At 39.4% G+C, this 22833-nt stretch overlaps 1 protein-coding gene across 1 annotated transcript in view; it reads right to left on the bottom strand.

Moving 5' to 3' along the window:
- Nucleotides 1–22833, bottom strand: part of SNAP91 (synaptosome associated protein 91) — a 143854-nt gene that overhangs the window by 76887 nt on the left and 44134 nt on the right. Inside the window, exons 3-7 of the mRNA XM_034991106.1 lie at nucleotides 16162–16304; nucleotides 15444–15519; nucleotides 14574–14676; nucleotides 12778–12871; nucleotides 11788–11899 (exon numbers count right to left, since the gene is read on the bottom strand). Of these exons, the coding sequence (XP_034846997.1) occupies nucleotides 11788–11899; nucleotides 12778–12871; nucleotides 14574–14676; nucleotides 15444–15519; nucleotides 16162–16304 (528 nt within the window). The remainder of the gene's footprint in view (nucleotides 1–11787; nucleotides 11900–12777; nucleotides 12872–14573; nucleotides 14677–15443; nucleotides 15520–16161; nucleotides 16305–22833) is intronic.

Consider the following 22833-nt stretch of genomic DNA (forward strand, 5'->3'; position numbering starts at 1 on the left):
CCCATCTGAAATAAAGGTAATACAGTGTTGGATTACATATTAAGAACAGGTATCTTTCCCCAATAAGGCAAAATCTCTAAGAGCACTGTGTTTGATCACCCATTCTCTCTCTTTCTAAACTCATGAGAAGCCAGGATGTCGGATACAAATTCAATTCTATAAATCAGATGGACCTGTGAGAGATCTGGAAAGTAAAACTGAGGCAGAAGCCATCTTCCTGTACATCTCTAGCTATTTCTGTGACAAGAAAATAATCTTACACTTAAAAGTGTAAGATTATCCTTTGGCAGCATTCCACGGTCCACCCTCCAGCTTCCCTGGTTTTGAGGGGTAGTGGTTATAGTCACACCCATTTGATGTGACTCCCTACTTCCTGGATTATGGCTCCAGGTGTCTGGTTTCTAGCTTCCTCGGGCCACAAGGCAGCTGAGGGGGTGCAGCAGCTTCTTACTTTTAGTGTACTGTAAAGTGGTGGCCTCAGAAGTAGAAGCTTCCCCAGCATGTAAGAATTTATTATTCTGTAAGTCATTCAGGAACCACTTCCTGCAGGCTTCTGATAATTACTTAAGCACCGAACTCCCTACTTTAGATCCCTTTCTAGTTAGAGTGGTAAGTGTGGTTTCTGTTTCTTGAATAAACACAGTATTGGGTATTTGAAGTAGTTGTAGAAATCAGACCCTCAAAAATGTCAAAAAGATGGGAATATGGGATTAGATAAGTAACTGGCTGGATCTGAAGGTAGTGATGCTACCCACAACTATTGGAAAATTGGATTCTCACAGTCTGTGCTATACAGGAGCAAAATGATTACATAAATCATCACCGACGGTTTTCTGAAATGAGCAGCTAAAATGAAGCTTACCAGAGCAAGCAGCTGCTGGGAGAGACCACCATGATGGGAATAAGGCAAGTAGAATGTACAGTGGATGGCTGCTCCTGACTCCAAAGGAAATGACAACACAGGATTTTAAATTATTGGCTCAAGGCACCAGTCAGACAGTGGTACTCCAAAACTGCCCTCAAATAATCTTATCTCTTGCAGACACAGGTCTGTCATCGCTGAAAGAAAGTCTAATCTTGTAAATTTCTGAATTACAACGCATGTGGTTAAGTTAAATTCCCAGCCTCACCATGGTCTCCTTTGTGAAAGTTAGGATGTTTATTGAGAAGAAAAAACTAGAAAGGAGACTAATTGGGTAGATTCAAACCAAAGTGAGCTACTCTTGCTAGTAAAAGCTTTTCCTTCTCAGTCTGAAGAGGCTGGTCCTGCCTTGCTTGGTGATCCTGTAATCAAGCCACCTTTCATGAGGGAATGAAAAATTTTCTCACGTCCAATCCATCTATTTCTTGCCCCTGTCACCTTGCCAACTGCCTCAATATCTAAAATGAGATTGAGAAGGCAGCAATCTCTGCATGCCCTAGGGAGACAAGTACAAAGTCTGACCCAAGAGGAAAAAATATACATGCTAAAAGAAGTACAAGTTCTTGCAAATTTCTGTTGGCAGTAGGGTTGCCAGATAAAATACAAGATACTGAGTTAAATTTGAATTGTAAATAGATAACTTTTTAGCATAGATATGTCCCAAATATTGCATAGGACTTATTAATACTTAACTGGGCATCTTATATTTTTCCCTCTGAATCTGGCAACCATCACTGATAAAAATGTAGAGAGTTGGTATGGTTTGTAAAGGTTCTGAACAGGAAGGAAAGTATATTACATTAGATTTTGTGATATAATTGATAATTTGTCAATTTGGGTGAACATGCCAAAATCATCGATTCAAAAATGCTAGCCTGAGCATCTGGAAGTAGCTCTAACACAGTGATTCCCAAAGTGAAATCCCAGACCAATAGCAACAGCACCACTCAGGACCTTATTAGGAATGCAAATTCTCAGCCTCAACCCCAGACCTACTGAATTAGGAACTCTGGGCTGAGGTTTAGCAATCTGAATTTTAATAAGCTCTCCAAATATTCTTTTTTTTTTTTTTTTTTTAAAGATTTTATTTATTTATTTGAGAGAGAGAATGAGAGACAGAGAGCATGAGAGGGAGGAGGGTCAGAGGGAGAAGCAGCCTCCCTGCCGAGCAGGGAGCCCGATGCGGGACTCGATCCCGGGACTCCAGGATCATGACCTGAGCCGAAGGCAGTCGCTCAACCGACTGAGCCACCCAGGCGCCCAGCTCTCCAAATATTCTTGAGAAATGTCCTTGAAACACAGTCAAGAGCACTTTTTCCTCTTCTGCAGAGGAGACCTTTATCAGGATGAGTAGGCCCAGGGCAAGGGGACATACCCAAACTTTTCAGAAACACTAACTCTAAACTGATGTTACTCCCTGGGGGCCCAAAATGTCACTCCATGTTCTACCAACTTGAGTGGAAGCTTTTTGGGGATTAGGTGATAAAAGAAAATAAGATCCAGTGGATGTATGCAACTTTTCTGTGGCTGTTTCCCCAGTTACCTGAATACACAACTGGAACAGAAATACTTTGAAACTAGCAGAGTCCCCACACTGGCTTCCTGACCTCTTGAAAGATACAGGGGTAGCAATTCCATCATTTCCTCAGTTAACTTGAGTATCTGGTTTGTGAAATGGGTTGTAGGTAGAGATTTACAGGAGGTTACTGTGAACCTAATCAGGTGATGACCCTGACTTGCAGATTTCCAGACGTGTCCTTCTTACCGGCATAAAATCAGCACCATTCTTGACACCTGATAGGCTTCTATCAAACTAGTGAACTCTTTTATCTCTATCTCAATAAGCAGAGCCCAAAAGAAGTAGTTTGCTTTCATCTGGCAGGGATGACAGTATATACTAGCTGTCTTTTTTTTTTTTAATTAATTAATTAATTTTTTAAATTTTATTATGTTATGTCACCATACATCATTAGTTTTTGATGTAGTGATCCACGATCCATTGTTTTCATATAACACCCAGTGCTCCACGCAGTACGTGCCCTCCTTAATACCCATCACCGAGCTAACCAATCCCCCCTCCCCCTCCCCTCTAAAACCCTGTTTCTCAGGTCCATAGTCTCTCATGGTTCATCTCTCCCTCCAATTCCCCCCCGCCCATTTTTCCCTTCCTTCTCTTAATGTCCTCCATGTTATTCCTTATGTTCCACAAATAAGTGAAACCATATGATAATTGACTTTCTCTGCTTGACTTATTTTACTTAGCATAATCTCCTCCAGTCCCATCCATATTGATGTAAAAGTTGGGTATTCATCTTTTCTGATGGCTGAGTAATATTCCATTGTATATATGGACATCTTTATCCATTCATCTATTGAAGGGCATCTTGGCTCTTTCCACAGTTTGGCTATTGCGGACATTGCTATGAACGTTGGGGTGCATATGGCCCTTCTTTTCACTACATCTGTGTCTTTGGGGTAAATACCCAGTAGTGCAATTGCTGGGTCATAGGGTAGCTCTATTTTTAAATTTTTGAGGAACCTCCACACAGTTTTTCAAAGTGGCTCTACCAATTTGCATTCCCACCAACAGTGTAGGAGGGTTCCCCTTTCTCCACAACCTCTCCAACATTTGTTGTTTCTTTCCCTGTCCATTTTTGCCATTCTAACTGGTGTAAGGTGGTATCTCAGTGTGGTTTTGATTTGGATTTCCCTGATGGCTAATGATGATGAACATTTTTTCATGTGTCTGTTAGCCATTTGTATGTCTTCTTCAGAGAAGTGTCTGTTCATCTCTTCTGCCCACTTTTTGACTTATTTGTTTTTTGGGTGTTGAGTTTGAGAAGTTCTTTATAGATTTTGGATACCAGCCCTTTATCTGTAGTGTCATTTGCAAATACTTCTCCCATTCTGTGGGTTGCCTCTTTGTTTTGTTGACTGTTTCCTTTGCTGTGCAGAAGCTTTTTATCTTGATGAAGTCCCAAAAGTTCATTTTTGCTTTTGTTTCACTAGCTTTTGGAGATGTATCTTGAAAGAAGTTGCTGTGGCCAATGTCAAAGAGGTTACTGCCTATGTTTTCCTCTAGGATTTTGATGGATTCCTGTCTCCCACTGAGGTCTTTCATCCACTTTGAGTTTATCTTTGTGAATGGTGTTAGAGAATGGTCGAGTTTCATTCTTCTGCATGTGGCTGTCCAATTTTCCCAGCACCATTTATTGAAGAGACTGTCTTTTTTCCATTGCATGTTTTTTCCTGCTTTGTCAAAGATTATTTGACCATAGAGTTGAGGGTCCATATCTGGGTTCTCTATTCTGTTCCATTGGTCTGTATGTCTGTTTTTGTGCCAGTACCATGCTGTCTTGGTGATCACTGCTTTGTATTATAGCTTGAAATCGGGCAACGTGATGCCCCCAGCTTTGTTTTTCTTTTTCAACATTTCCTTGGTGATTTGGGGTCTTTTCTGATTCCATACAAATTTTAGGATTGTTTGTTCCAGCACTTTGAAAAATGTCATTGGAATTTTGATCAGGATGGTGTTGAAGGTATAGATTGCTCTGGGTAGCATAGACATTTTAACAATGTTTATTCTTCCGATCCATGAGCATGGAATATTTTTCCATCTTTTTGTGTCTTCTTCAATTTCTTTCATGAGTGTTTTATAGTTCCTAGAATATAGATCCTTTACCTCTTTGGTTAGGTTTATTCTGAGGTATCTTATGGTTTTTGGTGCTATTGTAAATGGAATTGTTTCTTTAATTTCTCTTTCAACAGTTGCGTTGTTAGTGTATAAGAAAGTAACTGATTTCTGTGCATTGATTTTGTATCCTGCCACATTACTGAATTGCTGGATGAGTTCTAGTAATTTGGGGGTGGAGTCTTTTGGGTTTTCCACATAAAGTATCATGTCGTCGGCGAAAAGAGAAGAGTTTGACTTCTTCTTTGCCAATTTGAATACCTTTTATTTTTTTGTTGTTGTTTGATTGCTGTTGCCAGGACTTCTAGTACTATGTTGAACAACAGTGGTGAGAGTGGGCACCCTTGATGTGTTCCTGATCTTAAGGGAAAGGCTCTCAGCTTTTCCCCATTGAGGATGATATTCGCTGTGGGTTTTTCATAGATGGATTTTATGAGCTTGAGGAATGTTCCCTCTATCCCTATACTCTGGAGAGTTTTAATCAGGAAAGGATGTTGTATTTTGTCAAATGCTTTTTCTGCATCAATTGAGAGGACCATATGGTTCTCCTCCCTCCTCTTATTAATGTGTTCTATCACATTGATTGATTTGCGAATGTTGAACCACCCTTGCATCCCGGGGATAAATCCCACTTGGTCGTGGTGGATGATCCTTTTAATGTATTGTTGGATCCTATTAGCTACGATTTTGTTGAGGATTTTGGAATCCATATTCATCAGGGATATCGGTCTGAAATTCTCCTTTTTGATGGGGTCTTTGCCTGGCTTGGGGATTAAGGTAATGCTGGCCTCATAGAATGAGTTTGGAAGTTTTCCTTCTGTTTCTATTTTTTGAAACAGCTTCAGTAGAATAGGTATTATTTTTTCTTTGAATGTTTGGTAGAATTCCCCAGGGAATCCATCAGGCCCTGGACTTTTGTTTTTTGGGAGGTTTTTGATCACTGCTTCAATCTCGTTACTGGTTATTGGCCTATTCAGGTTGTCAATTTCTTCCTGTTTCAGTCTTGGCAGCTTACAGGTTTCCAGGAAGGCCTCCATTTCATCCAGATTGCTCAGTTTATTCGCATATAGTTGTTGATAATAATTTCTGATAATTGTTTCTATTTCCTTGGTGTTGGTCATGATCTCTCCCCTTTCATTCATAATTTTATTAATTTGGGTCCTTTCTCTCTTCTTTTGGATAAGTCTGGTCAGTGGTTTATCAATCTTATTAATTCTTTCAAAGAACTAACTTCTAGTTTCATTGATCTGATCTGTGTTTCTGGTTTCTAATTCATTGATTTCTGCTCTAATTTTAATTATTTCTCTTCTAATGCGTGGCTTAGGCGTCATTTGTTGCTTTTTCTCTAGTTCTCTAAGGTGTAGAGTTAGTTGGTGAATTCCGGATTTTTCTATTTTTTTGAGTGAGGCTTGGATGGCTATGTATTTCCCCCTTAGGACCGTCTTTGCAGTATCCCATAGGTTTTGGACCGATGTGATTTCGTTCTCATTGATTTCCATGAATTGTTTAAGTTCTTCTTTGATTTCTTGGTTCACCAAAACATTCTTGAGCAGAGTGGTCTTTAGCTTCCAAGTGTTTGAATTTCTGCCAAATTTTTTCTTGTGATTGAGTTCCAGTTTTAGAGCATTGTGGTCTGAGAATATGCAGGGAATAATCTCAATCTTTAGGTATCGGTTGAGACCTGATTTGTGACCCAGTATATGGTCTATTCTGGAGAAAATTCCATGTGCGCTCGAGAAGAATGAGTATTCTGTTGTTTTAGGGTGGAATGTTCTGTAAATATCTATGAGGTCCATCTGGTCCAATGTATCATTCAAAGCTCTTGTTTCCTTGTTGATTTTCTGCTTAGATGATCTGTCCATTGCTGAGAGTAGAGTATTGAGGTCTCCTACAATTAACATATTGTTATCAATATGACTGTTTTGGTTAACAGTTGGCTTATGTAGATGGCTGCTCCCATGTTGGGGGCATAGATATTTACAATTCTTAGATCTTCTTGTTGGATAGACCCTTTAAGAATGATATAGTGTCCTTCTGTGTCTCTTATTACAGACTTTAGTTTAAAATCTAATTTGTCTGATATAAAAATTGCTACCCCAGCTTTCTTTTGAGGTCCGCTGGCATGGAAGATAGATCTCCATCCCTTCACTTCCAGTCTGGATGTAGCTTTAGGTTCAAAATGAGTCTCTTGTAGACAGCATATGGATGGGTCCTGTCTTTTTATCCATTCTGCAACCCTGTGCCATTTTATGGGAGCGTTTAGGCCATTCACATTGAGAGTGATTATTGAAAGATATGAATTAATTGTCATCATGTTGCCTGTGAAGATGTTGTTTTTATAGATTGTCCCTGTAAATTTCTGTTGTAGATCACTCTTGGGGTCTTTCTCCTTTTATAGAAACCCCTTAATATTTTTTTTAATTTTTTTTTTAAAGATTTTATTTATTTTTCAACAGAGAGAAAGAGACAGCGAGAGAGGGAACACAAGCAGGGGGAGTGGGAGAGGGAGAAGTAAGCTTCCCGCTGAACAGGGAGCCCGATGTGGGACTCGATCCCAGGACCCTGGGATCATGACCTGAGCTGAAGGCAGATGCTTAACGACTGAGCCACCCAGGCGCCCAGAACCCCCCTTAATATTTCTTGCAGGGCCGGCTTAGTGGTCACATATTCTTTCAACTTCTGCCGGTCGTGGAAGCTCTGCATCTCTCCATCCATTCTAAATGAAAGCCTTGCTGGATAAAGTATTCTTGGCTGCATGTTCTTCTCATTTAGTACCCTGAATATGTCTTGCCAGGCCTTTCTGGCTTGCCAGGTCTCTGTGGATAGGTCTGATGTTATTCTGATGTTCCTCCCTCTGTACGTAAGGAATCTCTTCCCCCTAACTGCCCTTAAGATGGTTTCCTTGGTTCTAAGATTTGCAAGTTTTACTATTACATACTGGGGTGTTGGCCTGTTTTCCTTGATCTTAAGAGGGGTCCTCTCTGCCTCTAGGACTCGAATGTTTGTTTCATTCCCCAGATTAGGGAAGTTCTCAGCTACGATTTGCTCAAATACATCTTCTAGTCCTCTCTCTCCACTCCCTCCGGGATTCCAATTATTCTGACATTGGAACGCCTCATGGTGTCACTTATTTCTCTGATTCTATTTTCATGGATTCTGAGTTGTTTTTCCCTGGCCTCCTCTTTTCCCTTTTTATCTATTATACTGTCTTCCAGATAGCTTATTCTCTCTTCTGTCTGTTACCCTAGCTGTTAGATTATCTAGATTGGATTGGATCTCATTGATAGCATTTTTAAGTTCTGCCAATTCACCTTTTATTTCTGCCCTTAGAGACTCTATGTTGCCATTAATTGATTTCTCCATTCCAGCCATTGTCTTCACAATTGCTAGCCTGAATTCCATCTCTGACATCTTGGTTATGTCTGCATCCATTTGTAAATCTGCAGCATAAGTCATAATCTCTGAGTGTTTTCTGTTTTGGGGGCTGCTCCTCCTAGTCATTCTGTTGATGGGTGTTTGAAGGAATGTATAGAGTCCAAATTATTGACCAGAACCCAAGCAAGATGCACCTGTTTTCTAGGGACCTTAGGGTTGCTGGCCTCTTGTTTTCCCAGCCTGTCTTCTGGGGGAGGGGCCTGCCGCGCTGTTACTCAGGCAACCCTGTTTGGGTGGAGTTGCCCTGTCCCCCTGTGGCGGGGGATGGGCTCAGTGGGAATCAGTCTTTGGGGCTTTTGTTCTCTGGCACCTTTCCCTGGGGACTTTCCATGTCTCTTCCGCAAGTCAGAGCAGAAGAGACTGTTTCCAACCCTCTGCCTCAGAGCAGAGAGACCTCTGTCTGTTCTTCAGTGAGCTCTCCAGGCCACACCGTCTCTGTTTCTGTCCGTGCTGCTATAAACTGCAGCGTCGTGGGTTGTGCGCCCCTCCGCAGCGCCCCCAGTCCTGCCTCCAGGTCGGGGCACGTCTCTGCCCTTTGTGCTTCAAAAACCGCCAGCCGCTCCCAGTTCGTGCGCGCATGACTCTGCCGCTTGGGGTTTCCACCCCGGAGGTTGCAGTTCACCGGTGGGACCCCGGCGCACTGCGTTTCCCTCTTGGAGGCTGCAGTTCGCGTGCGCACGACCCCGCCAGTCTGGCCCTCCACCCTGGGGGCTGCCCTAAAGTTCTTTCCCGACGCTACCGGTCTGCGAGTTTGTGCCCCGTCCGCAGCGCGCGAGGCTGTCACTCACCAGTGGTGCAGGATCCCCACGTCCAGGCACCCTCCCGCTGCCGTTTATCCTCCGATATCTGCCCGCAGAATCACGGCTCTCTGCTTCGTACCTCAAAACCAACCGCCTGCGATATTCTGTTTGTAGAGATCCAGATCTTCTTACATCTCAGGCTGGTTTCGTGGGTGCTCAGAGTGGTCTGGTAGATATCCAGCTCAATTCCGGGGACCAGCTGAAATAGGGTCCCCTACTCCTCCGCCATCTTTCCCCCCTATACTAGCTGTCTTATTTCAAGGATATCAACCTCCCTGGCTGTCACAATCCCATGGGTTATCACGTTAATGACATCAGGCTGATTGTACCCAGTGGGCAAGAATTTCCGTTATGCTATGTGCCTTCATAAGTCACATGTATGTCACAGGGTGGACAGAGAATTTATGAAAGCTCAGAGACCTGCTACATCAACAAAGTCTTCGGGTCCAAAGGTCCCCTCCATGTGAAATACAAATTGCTTCACCTCGTAACCCCTATAACTAAAACGTAGGCAGCAGTTTGCTAAGCTTTTTTAGTTTTAGAGGTAACATATACAACATGTATGTGTTCTGCTCTAAAAAGAGTATCAGGTGTGGTGTCAGAAAGAAGTAGGATCCAGATCAGGGGAAGCCTCTGCAACTGCTCCAAACCAGAACCACACGGGCCTTTGTTCCCACAGACCTAAAAGTATTCAAAGTGCCTGCAGTAGATCCAAATGCTGCAGAATGCATCTGGCACACTCCGCTAGGAAAACACAGTGGAAGCCTCTAGTGTTTTGGAGCAGAGCCATGTCTTCGTCAGACAGTAACGAATCTCCTTTGGAAAAACTCTTCTTGGCTTGCTTATAGAGACTAAGATTCTAACCACAGAATATCAAGTGATCGTAAGACCTCAAGTTTTATCTAATATACATATCCATGAGTTGGACAAGTGCAAGAACACGCTATCATCAAATGAAAGTGGTATAAAAGCGGTCAGCCTCAAGCCAATCCTGAACCCCCATGTGGGTTGTACAAACAGATGGCTCATATTCCCACTGCACCTACTCTTCTGTGCTGCATTTCTCCCTCCAATCATACCTATGGCCTCTGGGGAGCTCCCCATGACCAGTGGTCTGAGGAGAAAAAGAATTCAAGGTTGATTTAGAGATGGTTTCTCATGCCAGCACTAGTTACTATTATTATTATTATTATTATTATTATTATTATTTTATTTTTTAAAAGATTTTATTTACTTATTTGAGAGAGAACAAGTGGGGGCGCAGAGGGAGAAGCAGATTCCCTGCGGAGCAGGGAGCCCAACACAGGACTTGATCCCAGGACCCTGGGATCATGACCTGAGCCAAAGGCAGTCACTTAACCGACTGAGCCACCCAGGTATCCGGTGCCAGCACTAGTTATAAAAGTGGTTTGCTAAGTCATTATATCTCCACAAAGGGGTGACTCTGAGAGAAGAAAGAAATCTTTTACTATAGGCCAAACTTCAAGCAGTATATCTATCCGATTTCCACTTTATGTCAAAGGAAAGATGGTGAGTTGGGGCAGCTGGGTGGCTCAGTCAGTTAAGCATCCGACTGTTGATTTCAGCTCAGGTCATGATCTCAGGGTTGTGGGATCAAGTCCCGCATTAGACTCTGGGCTCAGCGCAGAATCTGCTTGAGATTCTCTCTCTCCCTCTCCCTCTGCTCCTTCCCCATGCGTGCTCTCTCTCTCTCAAATAAATAAATGAATAAAATCTTAAAAAAAAAAAAAGATGGCGAGACAAATGGAACTCTATCAAAATATGAGCAGTAACTAACTGCTGGCCTTGATGACCAGGGACTTGGAAAAAATCAAACTGGAAGATTGGTAACAAGAAGGTCTGGAGAAGACGTGGTGGATGGACCTCTCAGGATGGATAAAGAGCATGAGACTATTTTCATTCCATACAAATGTAGACTAAAGAGCAATGATCAAGGGATAAAAGGACTCCATATGCTTATGAACATACTATTGTATCAGAAATGGAAGTTATGAATAGGTCCAAGAACACAGTCTGATATATCTGTGTCATTGCTAAGTCCTCAGTCTGTCAATACCCAAGATCAACTCTGAGCTTCTACCACAGCATCATAATCCAGGGAGTATGGAGTCATCCACCAAGTGACGTGTTAAGGATTAATTCCTTTTACCAGGGAAAAGAGCAGCAATCTCTCTATTCCAGAATAGTTGGTTTATCTTGGATACAGATTTATCACCTTTGTTCATATTGCTTTGCCAGTACCACCATCTGGGGAATTACTCCCCTTCATGGTATCTCACACAATACTATTTTGCTGTACAAGAAGTGAGACAACTGACGCACCCCACAGGATTTGTCAGTCTTAGGATGAATCTCTTCAGTCCCGAAATAGTGGACCTTACATAATGATGGAATGGCCTATAGAAGACACTATTTTAAACCCACTCTACGAAGATACCTTAAGAGTTAGAGATTCTAGTATATGCTCTGAACCACTGGTCAGTGTATGGTCCATTGTTCACCACAGCTAGAGTATATGGGTCCAGAAACCTAGGAGCTGGAGTGGCTCTTCTATTATACTTAATGAGGTGGCAGTGGCTTCTTATTCCCTTTACATCTCTAGGAGTGGCATCAGAGGTAGCTGTTAGCACAGTGGAGCAGGACTTATTGGGACTTATTCTAAGAGGCAAAGCCTAGAACCTTCAGTCATTCCAGTATTTTGTAACCACCAAAATCTCTGTATGGAAATCCCTTCCTGCTTAAAACATCTAGAGTGCTTTCTGTTTCTTGCACTTAACCTTGACTGACATAAGAATAGAGAAATGTGACCTGAATGAATCATTTTTTTTTAGATTTTTATCTAATAATGCTATGGTATCCAAATCTTTGCATTCTGATGCATTCTTTATTCAAAGATACCATTCAGCAGTTCTACCTACCAAGTAAGTTAATAACGCCATCATTGTAGCAAGCAAAAAGTTTGATAAGATCTTTGAAAAGAAGCATAAATGCAGCATTTATGACACCATTTGTTAGCTCATTTGGATGCACCTAGAAAAAGATAAAAATTTAATGTTAATTACATGTTATCAAATGACAATTTTTCTCAAAGCACATGAAAATGTCTCAAGTGATCACTAAGAAATTAATTCACATTCTACAAATATTCTTACACGTCAGAATATTTTATTTTCATGAATCAGATATGTTTATCTGAACTTTTCATTTTGAAATAACCATAAATCCACATGCAGCTGTAAAAAAATACAGAGATTCTATGTACCATTTACCCAGTTTCTCCCAATGGTAACATCTTACAAAACTACTGTACAATATCACAACCAGGATATTGAGATTGCTGCAATCCACAGGTTTTATTCAGATTTCCCCAGTTTCACTTATACTCCTTGGGTGGGGGAGCTTTTCTATATAATCTTATCACACGTGTAGGCCAGTGTATTTACCACCACACTCAAGATACGGGTATGGTTTTAAGAGACATGTCATGTTGGTATTTCCAGGAGGAAGGACCATGACCAGACAAAAACAATTCTCTTTGGTGGATGGTGTCATTTAAGCAGTCTATATAAAATGGCTTCTAAAAGCAGGCTAAGGTATTTAACTAGTTACTGAGGCTAAAGGTACATCTTGCAGCTACTTCACCCTGCTCTGAACACAGGGTTCCAAGAATGCACTATTCGTATTTTTCCATGACTTAAGTAAACACTTGAGAAACTGCTCAGACAATCTGGATAACCACAGTCAACTCTACCATGCTAAGAGCCTACATGAAGTGCTTCGTCTAGCTCATCAAAATGAAGGAGATCTCAATATGCTTCCTGAGTAGATTTCCAGCTTTACCTATAGCCCACCTTCAAACAGAAGACAATACTAATTGCGTCGCGCACATTTTCTAGGGAGATACATACATCAAATTCAAGCAGTGCATCAATCTGTCCCTGCAGAATTGGCATACTCTTCAGTAGCTTTTCAGGAGCCATTGTCCTCATTACACCGTCGGCCCTATAATTGTTTTTAAAAAAGAAAAAGATGCAACTTCCTTGTATGTGGAAAATTCAAGACCACGTGCATTCTTCCAAACTGCACCCCCTCCATGTCCTTATTAATCCTGTGGGATGACTTTGAGATATTAAAAGGCTGTAGTTGATTCCCCTCTCTACATCACTTCCTCTCCCCCATTCTTGTTCTTCACGCACACGGGCAGTACTTTCTTTCTCTTTGCACTGCCCTCAGGAAGAAAGCAGTGTGTCTGTATAAAAGAGATCAGCTGAATTACTAGATGGACTTTTCCAAATCTGTAACAGAGGTGTAGGTTTTGTGAATGCCAGTTTGTTTTTAAGAAAGAGAGAGAACACATGTCTTAGAAGTCTTCAAAACCTGTAGGACTGGGAGAGCAGAGTGTATACTATTAACTATCAAGGGAAGAAAAATGCAAGCTGATATGTACAGTTTGGCCAAAAGGAGACAGAGTTTAACTAGCTGCTGAGGACACAACTGGAGGTTCATGCCAGAGGGTGCATGAGACAGGGCACTGAACCCCATGCCCGCCCAGAGGACTCTTATGGAGCCCCTGCATCCAGTGATGGCCCAGCTGTGGCAGTATTGAAGTAGTTGAGAAAAATACCCAGCTTATGTCAATGGGCTAAAAATGGCAACTTTCAGGATCTCTCCTACTACAAGGGTAGGGAAAGCATCCCAAAGTATCCCTATGTGCACATACAGGGTGCAGAAGTTTCTAAGAAGCCTATGGACCTACTGCAGAAAGGCCGCAATGCAGCCAGACACATCAGCTACGGCTGTCCAGGGCCATGTAAGAAGTTGGAGGAAGACACATGAACTAGAACCATCTATACTGAGAAGGGGGTAAAGTAAAAACCTTGATTTTATAGAATGTTCACCCACAAGAAACTAATTTATTTTGAACAGACAAGTTTAAATTGTTCAGCACCATGATTAAAACATAGTTGAAAGCTAAGGCTAGGTCACTATTAGAAAAACCGAGTGTTGTCTTTTTGTGTGAATTCTTGAGACTAAAATATTAAACCTTCTACAATACCTTGCCATTATTTCAAGTCAAGAACAGATACAAGATTTGCACAAATTTATGACTGAACACTTCTGATTAAATTCAACATCTATCTAGAGGGAAATAAATGATAATTATGAATTAAAATATAAGTGTTTCTGTTTCAGTGAGGTTTTCTTAATCAATGATTAGTATTAATAATCAGTTCAATTATGGTGTGCGTGTGTGTGTGATACCAGGACATTATTACCTCCCAAGAACAGATCTCCACCATATACACAGTTCAGTTTTACTTCAATCAAAACACACTGAAGTAACTATTATAAACTAGAGCCACTGTTCTTTGAACTCTGAATGTACTTCAAATTCGCTCCATTTAAAATTATTTAGAGGAATATACGTGCTTAAGAATTTTGAATTGAAATTAACAAATAAAATGTTATACCATGTCAATTCTGAGCAGCGAATCAGATTTTTTGCATGAAAATATAAATAAAGTAACATATATTACAACTTCCAGGCTAACTTCTATAATACTATCGAGTCTCTTTTTTCAGGTGATTGTAAACTGGGCCTTCATGACCAAAATTATTTGGCATTTAAGCTTGGTTAAGGTAAGTCAAGTAAGCCTCAAAGACTTACTCTGCTCAAATAAATATGAGAAAGAAAAAAACATACCCTTTCTTCACTCTGGCAAAATCAAATGCCATCTGTCTGTAAGAGAAAGCCTTTTCATTCAAATATCTACTATAGCGCCTTATGAAGGTAGACATATCATAACCTGGGGGGGAGGGGCAGAAGAAGTAAAACTAATTAATAAAATACCTTCCCTTGTGCTTTGCTTAGTACCATTTTTTTTTTAAACTCTCCAAATGTAAATAATGCTAGAATGAGGTCAATAAAGGCACCAGAAAGGCCTCATTTAAAATCCAACTACAAGCAAAAATACTGTAGGCATGAGACATTCTAAGACATTTCAATTTCGTTATGCTACCATCCTTGTACGGAATGTCTTTTCTGATTTTTCCTTGCGTTTTTGTTCACCGTTTCAAGTAACAGGCTGTTTCAGGCTTAACACATGCAGCTATCTGAGAACTATCCACTTGCTTGGTGTGCTTGCTTTATACATAATAGGCAACCAATAAGTATGATGAATGAACATATGACTACAGTTTAAATTCTACTAATTTACAAAGAATGTTTAAGACTGGAATCTTTTTCTTTAAATTAGGAAAGTACTGCCTTTTGTACTTTCATAAACAAACAACTGTGGGTCTAGAATACTGACTGTTAAGGTAAATACTGAAAAGGACAAAAAGTAAAATTGATATGTAATTTATATGCTGAGTTCTCTAACAATTAAATATTTTAAAGCTCTACAAAGTAACTAAATAATTACTTTTACACTTTTTCTTAAATACCCAACAGAACTACCAGCTATACTAATTATAGATTATGAACCTCACTTCAAAAAAAAAAACAAAGACAAAAACAAAACCCTGCATCAAAAGCATTATCCAAAAAATTAGAAAACATAACTATTCTCACCATGGGATCCACTTTTGTCCAAAAAATTGCTGAGATTGAACAGTGTATTTCTAGAGGCCAAGTACTGGATAAATCTCTGAAAAACAAAAACTAGACTCATAACCAATATTCCCAAATCATACCTTTAAACAATTTCTGATACTAAAGGATATTGCAAATTCTCATTGTTTTTTTTTTTTTTTTACTCAGTTATAAAGTTTCTTAGTCTGCTGACTTTTTCTGAGGAGGAAAAAAGACTGAAAAGTACTCACTGAAATAGAATTAAATTTTATGATCTTTCATTTTTCATATAACAGAAACACTGCAGTTTAATGCGAGTAGTAGGCATCCCATATAAAATGGGTAATTTTTATTTTATTAATGTTTTCCAAAATTAAATATTTTTATAAAAGCAATTTTCACTTAAAGTGCAAAAGACTGTTCCTAATGGGAAAAATAATTTTATTGTTCCTTTCTCCTAACATTTTTGCCCACTAATACATTTATATGGTGTATACCTTTTAGGTCCCAGTAATATTTAATATTTCAATGTCCCCAAGAGAATGTCTAACTTAACATTTTTTTTTTTAAATAGCTAAGTAGACGATTAAAATTGTACTCTTGGTGATTTTGAGCCATATATTTCCTCTTCTTTTTCTCCTAATTGATGAAAAGTAGAAGAGCCCTCCATAAATGCCTCCTCCCCCCACCAAAGAAAAGTTAAGTTCACTTCATTTACCTCATTTCCATGCACCATGAGATGATGTGTTGTGACTAAAGCTTTAAATACAACCACCCAGCTACTGTTTGTTGCCCTCTCAAAGAGTGTGTCGGCCATCTGAGGAATATTAACATTGGTCTCATTGGTAGCCTGAATCAAATCTATGAAAGTAGAAGAAATCCAACAATAATATTAATCATTACATATGAAACTTCATTTCAAATGTTAAAACAATTTAAACCTGTTTACTAAAACAGGAGTCCCCAAAATGCTTTGACAATAGCTAACCACATTAAAAAAAATTAAGCTATAATATTTTTACACATGCACACATAAATACATGATTTACCCAATGCATTTTATTTTTTCTTGAATTTATTTTTTTCCACTGAATTCTCTTCTGTGTCCTCTTCTAATTTTATCTGTTTTCTGGTACCAATGTCATTCTTTCAAATTACAAACTCCAGGAAAGCTAAGCCTCATGTTAATTCTTTTCTAGTACAATGTCTCAAACATGTAGACACTTATTCTATACACCATTTAAAGGCAATAACATAAATGTATTTCTTTGAAACATTAAGCAGCTAAATGCATACTTCACTTAGATTTTAAGTTTGATGGGTGCTAATAAATATACTTGCCACCTAAGCGGCGGAATGAGAGCAAATAGTGAAAAAAAAAATCCATTACACTTACCTAAGTTTCCAAATACCGTGCATGCATTAAATTACTATTATGTGACCTGAGTTTATAAGAGTAAATCTTTAAAATGTATTCACTGTCCAAATTTACATATTATCTGTACGATTCCAGCTGTACCTCAGGGGAAAACATTTTTTTATATAGTGGCCAAGGTGGGCTGCCCAGCATTTAGAAAAAGTGGCGAGTGTTGTCAAAAAGTTATCTGAGGCAATCAAAGATTAATGTATTAAGGAACAGAAACTGGGCAGGTCACACTGGGGCAGACTTCAGAGCAGTACAGTTGACCCTTGAACCACATGGGTTTGAGCTAAAGGGTCCACTTTCACACAGATTTTATTTTTTACAGTCCAGTACCATAAATGTATTTTCTCTTGCTTTTGATTTTCTTAATAACTTTTTCTCAATTTATTTTAAGGAATACAGTATATATAACACATGTAACATAAAAAAAAAATACGTGTTAATTATTTATGTTACCAGTAAGGATTTTGGAGGAGTCAAAAGTTATGCTCAGATTTTTGACTGTGCGGGTGGTTGACACCACTAACCCCCCGGGGGTTGTTCAAGGGTCAACTGGTACTTCCTACAGCACAGTATGACCTCCTCAGGACAAGACTACAAGACTTCTCTCACAGGCCACACCCACCTTGCAGAGAACTGCCTATGATACTCAGTTACAAGAGAATCCTATGCAACAAATGCAGAGACACAGACCCATCCTTTTCCTTATTCAAAATCCACACTCAGTGATCATTAAATTATACATTTGTTTTATGCATTTCTCCATTTTACAAAAAATAAGGTTTAAAGAAGTTGATACTCCATGTCGGAAATAAATTCTAGAGTAGAGGGTAACAATAACTGTTCTGAATTATAAATGGACCAGACCAGGCTTACTTTTTACTTTATTTTAAATTCCAGACATCATCCCTGTTCACTTTAACACCTTCCCTCAATGTTTTTCCTTTATTAGAATTCTACTCATCCTTCAGGAAATCTTTCCTGGTCCCTTTTAAATGCAGCCCCACGTGGCCTCCTGCCGCTGTAAAACCTGAGGCATTTTGTTCCTGGTGGGTATGCAGGTTAGATGTGTATGGGCCATAGTTTCTACCATACCAAAGCTCCTTGAGGATGGAAACGGTCACATCAATGTCTGTTTTCTGTGCAGAGCTTTGCAGAGCACTGTGTACAAATAAACAACTGTTGAACAAAATGGGCAAAACCCCCCATACTTTAACCCAAAATAGAAGCAAACAGTCCTTTAAAAAAGAAAAATCACTAAGCTGTGACACTGTTTTCTAAGACTATATCATGGGACTACTTTATACTTGAAATTCTGTGTCAGTCACAAACTTTTCTATTCATTTATTTACTGAACTGGGCTCTGGGGATACAGAAACATTGCTGGTCAGAGGAGACAAGCACCTGTTCAGATAATAAAGAAAGCCCTATATGAAATGAGTAAAGAGAGGCAGCAAGAGAGCAAAGAGAGCCCAGGTGCAGGGGCTACATTAGCCCCTGTCTAGATGTACAACTCTGGCAAATTAAAAGTCTCTTTGACTTAGGCCCTCATCTTTAAAATGGGAAGTAATAATTACTACCTTTCAGAACTATTACATGGACGGTAAAGTGTCTGAACATAGTAGGCACCCAATATAAATGTTTGTAAATACTGTTATACACACACTGCATTATGAGAACAGAGTGGGACTAGGAAAGACTCCATGGGGAGGATCATAAAGTCAGCTCTGCCATGGGAGAGGAGTGAGAAGGACATTTTACCAAGTGTGCAAAGTGGGGAGCCCTGAGAGGTGGCGTGTCCTTGGAGAACTGTGGTGGTCTGGGGGCTAGGTATGTGTGAGCAGGTGGTGGGAGGAACTTAACTAAAGAGCTAGGGGATGACCACTGAGGGATCTTACACATGACTGAAGAGTTTGGACTTCACTCTATGGACCAACAGGAGCCCTTGGAAGTATTTTAGCAGAGAGATACAAGACTTCATTTTTATAGTCAACAACATCATTCGGCAACTACTAAATTCTCTCTGCAAGCAGAGGCATAGAATAGGAATAATTACCTTTGCCTGGAAAGATATACTAGAAGATAGGAAAAGAGTAAGTTAGAAAGCCCAGGTGAGAGTCAGATGAGGTTAACCTGGCTAATGAATAGGCAGTGGGAAATGGAGATAATGAATGGAGCAGAAAGATATTCAGTTCAGGAGGCTCAATTCATGGGATTTCCAGGTGAGCAGATGGATATTAGAGGGGAAGGGAAAAAGAATTGTGAACAATTTCAGATTTCTGATTTGGAGTCCAGAAAATGTTTTTTTTTTTTTTTACTGAAAAGGGAGGAAAGTTGGTTTCAAAGAAGACAAACTATTTTGAACATAAACATTTGAAGTAGCTGCTGGAGATCTATGTTGAGATGTCTGATAAGGGACTGGAAGCTGTTCTAAAGTTCAGGACAAACATTTAGCCTAGATACAAATTTGGGAGTCATCAGCAATGAAATGGGAGCTGAAATCATGTAAGTAGAAGAGGTAACCCAAAGATTCTACAAAAAAACAATGGAAATTATGTTATAAATAAGTAAAGAAATAATCAGAGCTAAGAAAGACCAACATTTAAGAGATGAATGGAAGAAAAGTGAGTGGAACAACAGTCAGATGGTAAACAGAAGCCCAGGAAAGTGAAATAGTGAGAGCTAATTAAGAAGAGCTTCGAAAATTCAAGAAGTGATTAGGGGTCACCAATGTCAACTACTACAGAGTTCTCACAAGCTGAACCTGAAGAACAGAATATGTATAACTATAGGACTGCTGCCGTAGGAAGGAAATAAAGCTCAAATATAAACTAGGTATGAGGGGGAGGGAGCCAAAGGAAGGTTTTCTGTGGTTTAAAGATGGGAGACACTTAAGTATGTTTAAGACCAAGTAGGAAAAGGCAAAAAGAGGTGAGGATACAAAGAGAATAGAGATGACTTATAGGAAAGTCTAGAGGCAGAATGAGCTCTAGAATTCAGGGCTCAGATGTCAGTTAGCCTTAAAGAGGAAGGTCACACAGGAGGAGAGGTAAGGATGGGTGCTGGAGTGGAAATGGAAGAATGATCAGATAAAATGCTACTGAGAGGCATGTCCTTGATGAAGGAGAAGTTATAACTTTTATTAAATCTTGACCTTGGGGCACCTGGGTGGCTCAGTCATTAAGCGTCTGCCTTCCACTCAGGTCATGATCTCGGGGGTCCTGGGATCGAGCCCCACATCGGGCTCCCTGCTCAGTGGGAAGCCTGCTTCTCCTTCTCCCACTCCCCCTGCTTGTGTTCCTTCTCTCGCTTTGTCTCTCTCTGTCAAATAAATAAATAAAATCTTTTAAAAAAAAATCTTGACCTTAAAATATTCTTTTTAATATCCTATGTGAGGGGTTGGCAAACTACAGCTTGCTGGGCAATCTGGCTTGCTTCTTGTTTTGTAAATAAAGTTTTATTGGAACACGGCCATACCCATTTGTTTACATATTGTCTAAGGCTGCTTTCATACTACAGTGACATAGTTGAATTGTTACAACACTCAACTCAAACTAAATTCAGTGGTCCACAAAGTCTAATATTTACTCTCTGATCCTTTACAGAAAATGTTTGCTGACCCTGTTCTGTCACTAAATGGGAAGTGTCTATAAAGCACCTCTGAGGCATAACAGAGATGAATGGCTAGCTCAAGGAAAAGCAATTGCGTGTTTGAACTGTGAGCTGAGCTAACAACTTGTGTAAACTACCATTTTTTACTTGAAAGAATGACTGATAGACTTCAAACCATGGTGATTCTGACTTGGTATTCAGCAGTTACTTTCTCAACAATAAAGTGAGCCTGTCACTTCAAATAAAACAAATGACAGTACTGGTTGCCAATGATAAAATTCAATCTTTTGAGTAAAAATCAGAATTTTAGAAAACTTGTGTTGGCCACAGTAAGCTTCACAATTTTCCAGTTCTCTGATAAGATCGTTGGTGACACTTGTTTATATTATATAATGAAATATGAAAACATTTTGGAAGACATATCTCAGTGAACTGCTATTTTTAATTTTTTAAATTTTTTTAATTTTTTAAAAAGATTTTATTTATTTGTCAGAGAGAGAGGGAGAGACAGAACAAGCACAAACAGGGGGAGTGACAGGCAGAGACAGAAACAGGCTCCCTGCATAGCAAGGAGCCCGATGCGGGACTCAGTCCCAGGACCCTGGGATCATGACCTGAGCCAAAGGCAGATGCTTAACCAACTGAGCCACTCAGGCATCCCAAACTGGTATTTTTTAAATGGCTAGTATGTAATGTTACAAAATAATACATTTAATTAATGCAAAGTAAAGACAGACCAATGCCAAAAGATCTTACTGTAACAGAGTCCAAAAAAATCCACTGCTGTAGTTTCAGAATCAATATTGCAATTTAAATTCAAGAAAATAGCACTTAAAGAGTTATAGTATAGTATCAAAGAAGGATAGCCACAATTTTCTGAAAAAGCTATTAAAATAGTTCTCCCCTTTCCAACTGTGTATGTGTGTGAGGACAAATTTTCCTCATACACTTGAACTAAAACAATATGTCCCAATAGATTGAATATAAAAACAGATATGAACATCTGTCTTCTATTGAGCAAGACATGAAAGAAATCTATAAAAATATCAAACAATACCACTCTTCTTGCCATATTTCTTTGCTATGGAAAATAATTATTTTCCCTAAAAGTATTATTTGTGTTAATATGTCCATAGGTTTATTATTAAAGGTATCCTGAGACCAAACAGCTTGAGAGTTGCTATTCTTGGTATATATCTAAAAAGAGAATTGCTAGGTTGTAGGGTATCCACATATTTAACTTTACAAAATGTTTTTACACAGTGGTTGTAACATTTATATTCTCGCCAGTAGTTTATATAAGTATCTACTGCTTTACTTGCTCACCAAATAAAGGGTTTCCATTTAAAGAATTTCAAAAAATTAAAACAAAGCATAGACATAAACACACAGAAAAAAATGTTCTTGAAAATTACAAAATCTAAATGTTAAATATCTGTCATATTTGAATTCCTTAGAATTCAAAGCATTAGCTGAATTTGGGGAGACAGATCTGGTATCTATTTAAGATTGATTGATTTATTTGTCAGAGAGAGAGCGAGCGCACAAGCAGGGGGAGTGGCAGGCAGAGGGAGAAGCAGGCTCCCCGGTGAGCAGGTAACCTGATGCAGGACTCGATCACAGGACCCTCGGATCATGACCTGAGCTAAAGGCAAATGCTTAACTGACTGAGCCACCCAGGGGTCCCAGATCTGGTATCTTTTTAAAGATAGGTTTTAAAATAGCTTATTGAAGTACAACTGACATTAAAAAATTGCACATATTTAAAGGATATTATTTGATAAGTTTTGACAAACATGCATCCATAAAACTATCAAAATCAAGATAATGAACATATCCATCACCCCCAAAATTTTCCTAGAGACCTTTTATAATTCCTCCTTCCTACCCTTCATCATTCTTTGCTGCTGTCCCTTAGCAACCACCAATATGCGGTCAGCCAATATACATTAGTTTGTATCTTCTAATACAATAAAAATTCTCTAATAAAGAGAATCATACATTTGGGGGCAGGGAGGCAGGGGAGAGGTCTGGCTTCTTTCACTCAGGATAATTATTTTGAGATTCAACCGGTTGTTGCGTGTATCAATAGTTCCAATAGTTCATTCCTTTTTATTACTGAGATATATTCTGTTATACGGACAGAGCAAAACTGTTTATTCATTCACCTATTGATGGACATTTGGAGTGACTCCGGTTTTTGACTATTACAAGTAAAGCTGCCATGAACATTTGTGTACGAGGATTTGCATGGACATATGCTTTCAATTCCTTGGGTAACTGCCTAGGAGTAGACTGTTTAAATCATTTTGAAGTAAACATTTAAGAAACTGCCAAACTGTTTCCAAAATGGTT

Source organism: Mirounga leonina, unplaced genomic scaffold, assembly GCF_011800145.1.
Source record: "Mirounga leonina isolate KUSES-001 unplaced genomic scaffold, KU_Mleo_1.0 Mir_53, whole genome shotgun sequence".
Taxonomy (NCBI): Eukaryota; Metazoa; Chordata; class Mammalia; order Carnivora; family Phocidae; genus Mirounga; species Mirounga leonina.